General features: G+C 34.4%; 1 protein-coding gene across 7 annotated transcripts in view; it reads left to right on the top strand.

The window, feature by feature from the left end:
• Positions 1 to 303: 303 nt before the first annotated feature.
• The window catches only part of LOC149085097 (uncharacterized), a 36,557-nt gene continuing 26,875 nt past the window's right edge, over positions 304 to 9,985 (top strand). For 3 of the 7 annotated variants that reach the window (XM_089232890.1, XM_089232887.1, XM_089232891.1), the window contains exons 1-4: positions 325 to 573; positions 3,578 to 3,704; positions 5,228 to 5,315; positions 8,182 to 8,381. In XM_089232890.1, the coding sequence (XP_089089016.1) occupies positions 3,639 to 3,704; positions 5,228 to 5,315; positions 8,182 to 8,381 (354 nt within the window). In that variant the 5' untranslated portion in view covers positions 325 to 573; positions 3,578 to 3,638. The other 4 variants (XM_089232892.1, XM_089232886.1, XM_089232889.1 and 1 more) reach the window with 4 other exon arrangements.

The following is a 9,985-nucleotide window of genomic DNA, read 5'->3' as shown; positions in this document are numbered from 1 at the left end:
AATATGTTAGATTAATTATCTTTATATAATTAAGAGTTGGGAAGATAATTTTGATCCTTGATTTCAATAAAGAATAAAAATACAAGGTGGCTTCGTAGTAACTGGACATTTTTCACTAAAAAATTGGGATGGCTAAATTCACGTAAAAATACGGTAAAGTAAATGCGAAATACGGGAAGTATGGTCACGTACGCATATGCGACGAAACAAAACTTTTATCCTAGTGAACCGCGTTGCTTTCGCTATATATGGTCAAGGTTTTTTGAGTTACTTTTCTGGGCTCGCACAGAAATCGTGAAAGAGTACGGAGAGTCAAGTCCAAGGCACGTGTATGTTTGTTTGTAAACGGTTTGTAGAGTTCTGACTGGCTAGGGGTGTTTAAAAGATGTTTGTTCCCAAGTGTTAATAGATACGAATTAGTTCCAAATAGAGATTATTTTATCGCAAAATGGTATACTAAATTGCTGTTAATACACTAGCTTTGAATGATGGAATCAAAACCTGTGTAAATTGACATGACTAGTAATATAAACACACTATAACTTACAATGCTGAGAAAAGATTTATATAAAGGTTGTTGTTCATCAAAGGTTTTATGAAATTATATTGAAAAACTAAACTAGTAGAATAAAAGTGTTCCCACATCAATAGAAAAACCATGAATGACAATATCTGTGAGCATAAACCAGCCGGTTTTGTAGATATATTTGACTATTTTCGATTAGTGATAATAATACCTATAACCTCGCTTTTATATCTAAAACAAAACAAATTTTAAACTGTGTCAAGAATTTTCTTGCAATAAATTTTGAATTTGATATATGTATGAGAAGAATGTATATATTGCATGAAATCTCATTACCATGTGTCACAAACATGCATAAGAATGCATACAACAAATATTTCAACTGGTTTCCAAACATCATTGATATTTTCTTATTGAGTTATTTCTAGTTGCAAATGCAATGGATCCTGCTTATAATGTTTTTCAAAAAATCGTCTTGGAAAAAAATGTTGTGGGAAAACCCTTCAAACGAGAAATCCTAATGAGAATTAGATGACCATGAAAGTAAGTCTTACTAAGCTGAAAACATTAAGTGGGATCGTTATAAGTGGGATTGACTGTACCTTATTCTAATAATTTTTTTTCAACCTGAAAGACATAAGTATAGTTTTGGCATGTGAAAATGATTATAAGTCTTTGGGATGTTTTCATATTGTTACAGAATCTACTTAATGTTTTTCTTGTCTAAATACTATTTTACTTGCAAAAACCTTGGTCACATTCACAAAATTGCAGTATCACACTGGTTATTTAACAATAGTTTGGCTTTATATCAATAGGCTATATACATAAGGCTAAATAACATGAGCTATTGGTTAGCTATTGAGCTGATTGGTTCACCATCCATTGCACGGTTCCGTTCGGCACATATACGCTCTAGCGAAGGAAAATCTCTATCTCCTCTGTAGCTTAGTGGTCAGAGCACTCGTCCGGCAATCGAGGGACCCGGGTTCGACTCCCGGTAGAGGCAGAGATGAGTTTTTCCCTTCCTTAAAAAATTAACATCTCAAATAACAAATATCTTCACAACATCCAGTCTTCCGTATATCTTGTATTAACAAGTGGAGAGCGACATTCATATCATAAATAGGCTATATGTTGTCAACAGCTGTGATTTTTGGTGCTATAAAATTTCACAATCATAATCACCATTTCATCTTGTGTTTTTGTGCTTTAATATGGCTCAGAATAGATTATATTGTATGACTTGGAACATTTTTTTAAATATATTGATATAGGCTGGCAGGGCCGCAATTGGGAGAGCATGCGGGTCTTGTGCCTCGGGCGCAAATTTCATTCTGAAACCTCTCCTTCATCATTACAAGGGGGCGTCAAAATGCACGCTTGCCCCGGGTTACCAAGCATCTAGTTGCGGCCCTGTAGGCTGGTGCCAGGCATGAGATGACGAGGCAGCATTTTTTAGCCTATGTCAGATTTGTTTTGATGGTGTTTTCATTCTTGCAGATTCGTAGATATCAAAATCATTTCAAGGGGAAAACTTGAGTGAGTAAATAAGCGCGAGTAAATACAATACTTTTTGAAATGCTAGCAAACTCTTTGCTATTTAGTGCTCAGTAGCCCTCCTTTCCTGCACTTCCAAAAAGTGACTCTCTTTTTAGGTTTCTAGATAGGCTGGACATGGACCATATCTTTTCCAGTTGCATCCATTCTTTGGGGAGGTTCAAAATCGCATAAGCTATGGGTGCATCTGATTCTTCAGGTTCAGGGTCTCTACAGAAGCTGGTTTCTGAAAAATTAGTAGCAGACTTATTCTTTTTGTAGCAGACCTTTAGGAGTCATTCAAGTATCATGTTAGCAGATTTTTAGCCATTTTTGACCCCATCAGCAAAAGTTTATCAGCTCTGCAACCCCCCCAACTCTTACCTCATGTGAGGATCTGAGGCGTATGCAGGGGGGGGGGGGCATAGGGAGGCGATCAAACAATCAAAAGTTTATATTTTGCCAAAAAATATATTTTCCAAAGAAAAGTTTTAATAGCGGAAGAACATACCTCTGTGTTGTTATAGTCACACAAATTTATGTTAACCACTTCACATACAAGCGTTTTATCAAGTAATTAGGATTATCTCTATTTAACTTATTGGCGATAAATATGGTAACCTTGTCCTAACCTAACCGCACATTAGAAAAACAAAGAAGGGGGGGGGGAAGGAAAAAAATATAAAAGGATAAAGTAGATAATAGATAAAGAGTTTTTCTAGAGTCCTCTCTTCACCCTCACTCTACGTGTTCTCTTTTGCTTTTACATATATATACAGTAGACTCTGAATTATCCGGCTGTACGTTAATCCGACCCATCCAGTAATCTGGTGTTTTTTATGCTGGTTTTCTTCAAAAGGAACATATGTCATTATATGTCTATCCCCAGAAGTTTATATCATTTAAATAGACTTTTCTAATTGTTTTCCAGTAGTCCGGTGATTTTGATAATCCTTCACACCCTGATCTGATATGTGCTGGATTAGTGAGTCATATAGTGATATGGCCAGAGTTGGTGTTTGGTAAAGTAGAATTATGGAGACTGTGGCTCCCCAGAGTAGTTTAACAAAAGGTCCCTTCGAAAAACACTTGTAGAGGTGCTGCTCCACGGCAAAGTTTGGTGGTGCAGTTTGGGAACCTCTGGGCTATGACATAAGTTAATTTATCAAAAAAAAATTATTTTACTATCAGAGTGAAATAAGAATTGCACACAATCAAGTTTAGTGATTGAAATTTTTCATGTGTTAAATTGTTAATTTGTATCTAAGACTATGAACTAACAATCTAAGACTATGGACTAACAATCTAAGACTATGAACTAACAATCTAAGACTAAATAAACTAACAATCAAGTTATAATTGCTCCTATAATGAATAAACTTGTTTGTAAAAAGGCTAATTATATTTTATCGGGGTGCATTAATCGGAAGGAATAAAAATATTTATTATACCCAAAATTTTGAACTTGTTGAACTAAAATGAATTTTTTTTAACATATGCTTATTTTTCAAGGGTGTAACAAGGGGTGAATCCAGATTTTTATATTTAGTGCTGTCTATGAAAAGGTAACCATATGGCTAGTAGCTCATTCAAAGTTGAAGATCTTCATGCAAATTCTCATGAATCTGTTAGAGCAGAGGTATGTATGAGTATAGTGCATTATCAAGTTTGAGTCTTGCGCTCCAAATTATTCACTTTAATTTATTTATAGTCAAATTTGATTTTAAAAGCTTTGTCTAGAATGTGAGTTACATCCTTCCCTACTGAATAAGCAAGGAATACCATGTTACTCATCAGTTAAAGCCTCTTCCATCTAGATCACACACACAGAGTTTCCTAAGGTGGGCAATATCGCCTTTCGGGAAGTGATCGATAGAATACTCTGGGAGGGGTGATAGAAGCTATGGTTATAAGGATCCTATTGGTTGGGGGCGATGCGAACAAGTTTGGAAATTTTTCTTGAAAATGCCCTTTTTTTGAACTTTCGCCCATTTCTCAATATAATGTTTTGTTGGAGCCACACACCAAAACTTATATAAATATGTCATGATTGGATCAAACCTGCAACCTGTTGATGTTAATGGTTCTTAACAACTCTTTTTTTTTTTTTTCAAAGTGCAACTGACCCTCAAATTAACAAAAATTGAAATTTTCTGACAATTTCCCAGAAGTTTTTTTATAAAATGCTGAACTGATTCCAATAGTGACTACTAGATAGGGAAAAATAGGGAAGAAAAGAAGAAATAAAAACTGCAGAAAATTAAAAATTATAAAAAGCAAAAAACTTGCATAAAAGGAAATTTTTTATATCAGCTTATAAAAAAAATGAGTTATTTTCCTAGATGGCCCTGGAATGTCTGTGCCTCTGTATTTAGAGATATGCCAGTTCTCAGGTTCGCAACTAGGATTTTTGCAAGGGGGAGGGGAGCCACCCCACCACAGCAAAATTTGTTGATTTTTTTAATGGTATTTTTATTCCTTCCTGAAATTTGCTACCCCCTGAAATTTGCCATCCTGGGTAGTTTCCCCCATGCCTCCCTCTGGCCTTGCCAGTTCCTTTCACAACTCGTGCTAGTTTCCAATAAATTTCATTGTGCCCAGTTTGAGTGTGATATTTTTGCTACTGAGGGCATTTTATTTTGCAAGTTTTTTAAAAATTTAATTGACTTTGAAAAACTATATTTGCTGTTCAACACTTGTAAGTAGCCTAATATAAATCAGCAAAAAGTAAAAAAGATGAAAAATATCAATGAATAAAGTTTTAATAAAAATCTCAGAACATCTGAATTTTCTAATCATGTTCTTGCTGAGGTGAAAATTTTTTCCTGTACTGGTTCACATTTCATTATCAAATCAAGTTCATGATGGGGTGGGGTGGAAAAACAAATAGTCTCACTTTTGTAATTCTTGCAAACATGCACATAACATTGAAAACTAATTCTTTTTGATTAGCCTATGTATATTTTATGTTATACCTGAGACATTATTTTTTGCTTTTGCTTCCATGCATATACAAAAAAGTGATTTGTTAATTTTGAGCTAGCTACCGTAAGATTAATACCTACAATTAATAACTTAATGAATAATAATATAACTTCAAGGAAAATTTATTGTGGTTATTAATTTATTGTTTTTTTTAATGCATGACTTTCTCTCCATTAGAAATTATTGGCAGATTGTAAAGCAAAATTGCTTATCAATGCAGTTTTAGATGGAAATGTAAGTCAACTGAAGCAAGTCTTAAGTCAAGGTGAGTCAACTTTCTGTGTAATAGGTATAACTACATTGAAATATAACTGCAGGTGTTTGAGGTTATTTGCTCTTAAATTTGTATAGGGATTTGTATAGATTATGGGAAACAAGTGTGATTGTTATAAGTGACAGCTATTGTGCTTTTATTATCCCTCTCATCAATAGATTTTTTTCTCTGATGTATAAGTTTCGAGAAAGGAGAGTATGCAAAAGTATTTCACCTAAATTAAAATTGAATAACTTTGTTAAAAAACTAAGAATAAAAATTAAGTAAGATTTTCATATGTTTTTTTCAAAGAATATGAATAATCCATGGATTATAAATACATAGGAAAATACTGTGAATAAAATGTGTGGAAAAACTAATGAAAATTATTCAATTCTATGCATTGAAAATCAGATAAAAATTAGGCCCACATACAGTAAATTAGTGGTCCATCGAATTATTTCCAGAAATTTTAGTGGTCCATGGGTTCAGAAAAGTTGAGAAACACACACACTCTCTCTCTGCCATGAAGTGAATAGGGCAGATGCCTGAATTTTTGTTTTTATCATGTAAGTATAATTTTGAAGGTTAGTTCATTTTAATTATTATAGAAAAATCCATTGCACTCATTTAAATTGTGTGAAATCATAGTTTAATTAGAAAGAAAATTAGCTATCTTTCAGCAGTGTCTTTTTAAAATAAAGCTGTTTAAAAGTGATATAGCATCGAGGAGGGGGGGGGAGAAATATTATGAATAATTTCTTTTGTATATGTGTTATGTCCAGTTTTAATATCTAGTGTGATCTCAAAAATATTTATGATTAATTGATTATCCCTTATATAAGTGAGTGGCTTTCTTGCAGCTAAAATTTCACTTTCTTTTGTTCAAAAGATAAATATCTTTCTTAAAATTTCTTTTTTGAAACTTATGTGCAAAAATACAACAGTGATACCTCAGCTAATGAATGTCTCAGCTTATAAATTTTTCGGCTAACAAATATTTCTTTCATGATTTTTCTGCATTGGCTGAAAAACATTATTGATGACATGAATTCACATGCTAACTTAACACAGCCATGTTGTGAGCTGAATTTTCCTGCTAATCATCATCAGAATTACTGTCATTTGAGCCCAGTTAATTCATATCCATCTTGGAATCTTTTTGTAGATGTACCCTCACTTCTCTTTCTGAAAGTTTTTGAACCATTTCATGTAAAATATAAGATTCAGCTGCGAGAAAATGCATTGAAAATAAAGAACCTATACTTGAATGTTTACACAGAGTTTAAATGTTTTTAGAATGTTTACACATTCCTTCAGTGCAAAACTCTTAGCATCAAACTGAACAGTCTGGCCACTCTAGGACAGTGGTTCCCAACTTTTAAAAACAAGTGACCTTGTCTCATAAATTTTTGTAATTGGAAGGCCTCTTCAAACACACAACTAATGGAAAATAAGTAAGGAAAAAGGAAACAGCCAATCATACTCGTAGCCCGGTATTGATGATGTCAGGGCCCTGTGGTTCAGAAACACTGTTCTGAACAATGTCTTTAGTAAGGTAAGCTTACCTTTTCCATCTCTACTGGACGCAGAAATAAACCAAACAAATCACAAATGCAGAGTTGCCAACTGCTACAGATTGTTCGTAGTTTCTACGGACGGCCGCTATAAACTATGAAGCTACGGGAGACACTCTCAATAACACGGAAATCGGTTTAAAAAAGATCAGGTCTTTGAGTTTCTTGTGGTGTGTGTGGGTGTGTTTTACTTATTTTTATTATTATTTTTTTAAATTGCATTGATCTTTATCATAACGATGAATTCATATATGCATGTGAGAGAGTTAGAGAGAAGACTAACTCTGAGCCGATCTGGTTTAGTCTGTGCGCGGAAGGCAATCTGTAAAGCCATGTCTAAATCTGCTGCTCTACTCAATGCCCAAACTCGCAAAAACATTTTTTTCCATTGAAACCGCCCCCATGCTGTGGTCTAAAAACAGGTTTTTGAGTGGTTCAGCACGGCGTGTTGGGACCTGGCTTCATTTGCATAGTGCATGGCAGAGCTTGTGGAACTTCTGTCATAAAGAAGTTCGTGTTTCTTCGTTCTACGAAGAATGTTTCGTCGTAGGTGCCGTAAGAGCTCTAATATAAAGAAAATGGGGAAAACTGGGGTTTCTAGACATATATATGGCTCACAAGCAGTATGCAGGTTGGGATTGCATTGAATATTCATGAATTGTTGAGGGGGACCTCGGAAAGTTGTTTCGGGAGGGGGGATGGCTTATGTGTGGTCTGAGCCTTCTAGGTTCTAGTGCCAATGAGATACTGTATTTTATGAACTTTGAATTAAAATTTAAAAAAATTGAGTTTTTGAGTGATTATTTTTATTGTACTATGATTATGTTGTCCTGGGGGGTGGTTACCCCCCCTCCCCAATGACAAAGCTTAACATTCATTACTACTGACAAGTTTTAAGCCAATGTTGGCATGTCTGCAAATGGATTGGGACACTTGCTAATTCAATTGGATGTGTCAACACAACACATAGTGTAAATTGGTTGGGCACATAGTGTAAAATAATTCAATTCTCTCTTTCTCATCTTCCTAAAATTTTTCATTTATCCTGTTTTAAAGCTGTTCATTTTAACCTTCGATCAGTTTTTGTCTTTTTTATAACGCTCCTTGGCATTTTAAAAGGACCTATCTTCAAATTTTAGGCAGTACCTGGAACAAATTAAACAATTTTCCATAGAAACATATGAGAAATCACATTTTGGCTAATGAACATTATTCCAGAATGAATTATTTTTATTAGCTGAGGTATCACAGTAATCAGCTTTCTCATGTTTATATACTATCTCTTCCAATTTTTCATTCAGGAGCTGATGTGAACATTGTCTTGGATACAGGAGTATCTTTACTGGGAAGAGCGGTGCAGCTAGGAAATGAGGATATTATCAAAATTTTGATTGATGCAAAACATTATTTGCCAGCACAAACTCTGGCTGAACAACAAAATTCAGAGATACTCAACATAAAGCATCATTCGGAATGGAAGAAGTTAACAAATCAGGATAAAGTAAATATATTTTTTTCAATGTTTTTCCAATAACTGAAAAAGTTTTATACTGAGTTGAGAGATGTTATCGTAGTTGTATGAACTAATTTTTGTGAACTGATAGTCTTTAAAATAAAATGTGCCATATAGAAGTTTTGTTTTCAGACTTGTTCTATACAAAATAGAAATAAGCCATGTTAATGTGCATTTGTGATAAACGATCATGCATGAGCACATGCATAAAATTTCATTTGGTGTGTCAAATAAAGTAAGAACCTTTTAAAATCTCATTAATTTTTTGTAAAAAATATAGTTTTATTTTATTTATTTATTCAATATTGCTTGGCCAAGGCCTATGCAAGGGAATGCGGTGGCAAAGTTTGACAAAAGAGACAGTTGATGTTACGAAGGAAATTGGAAACTGTTGCACAATCAAAAATGTTTGGTGGGAGGTTGTTCCAATCGGTTATTGTTCGAGGAAAGAAACTAAATTTGAAACAATCAAGTGGATGCAAAGATGGGTTTCAATTTATGGGAATGGTTAATTCTATTGGAAAAGTATGAAGCTGGAGTTAAAAAGTTGGAAGTGTAGATATGAAAATAGTCATGAAGGACTTTGAAAAGGAAAGTGTGTGATAATCATCATCACCACCAGCCAAAGAATTGGGTAGTCAAAGCCATCTGGATGGGAAGGGGAACTGACAAAACAATGTATATGCTCTGTGTGTTTGTGTATGTAATGTTTTTCTTGATTTAAATAAAGTGATAATACAACATGGTGGCAGCGGTAAAAGGCCATGACAACAAAGTAGCAGCAGAGAAAAAAAATGTTCTGATACACATCAAGTAGATGAAAATCAGTACTTGCAAGGAACTTTCAATCTGAAAAGTAAACATAACTGATCCATTATGTATTATGGCAAAGGGCACTTTCCCTTTGCCATTCCAGCAATACAGATGAACCAGCCGGACAATTTTACATTTTCAACACCTGCAAACTGGTCAAGATGGATAACTCGCTTCCAGAGATTCCGTATAGCTTCTGGGCTCTCCACCAAGACGGGAGAAGAGCAGGTAAACTCGCTGATTTATATTATGGGTGAACAAGCTGAGGACATTTACACTTCTTTCAAGTTGGCTGACACTGAAAGGGGAAACTATGAATTTGTTGTGAAGAAGTTTTGTGATCATTTCATTGTTAAAAAGAATACAATTTTTGAACGAGCACAGTTCAACAAACGTGTGCAGCAAGAAGGAGAATCAGTAAACAACTTCATTACTGCTTTATACAGCCTTGCTGAACATTGTGATTATGGAGAATTGCATGATCAACTCATACGTGATCGTATTGTTGTTGGTATTCGAGATAAACCTCTAAGTGAAAGGTTGCAACTGGATACCGAAGTTACACTAACAAAAGCGGTAGAACAAGTTAGGCTTAGTGAATCAATCAAGCAGCAACAACATAAACTCAATGAAATGGAAACCAATGTTCCTATACATGCAATGTCTTCAAGAAAATCTGATCACTTTCAATATCAAAAGTCTGGTGTGAAAAATAAACCAAAGAGCAAGAACTTTTCAGATTCCCAACATTCTGAGACATGCAAATGGTGTGGCAAGCA

The sequence above is a fragment of the Pholcus phalangioides genome, unplaced genomic scaffold (assembly GCF_987345545.1).
Source record: "Pholcus phalangioides strain wild (caught in Gottingen) unplaced genomic scaffold, Ppha-v1.0 ptg000007l_1, whole genome shotgun sequence".
Lineage (NCBI taxonomy): Eukaryota > Metazoa > Arthropoda > Arachnida > Araneae > Pholcidae > Pholcus > Pholcus phalangioides.
Note: the sequence above shows the minus strand (reverse complement) of the source record. Positions and strands in the feature narration are given on the sequence as shown.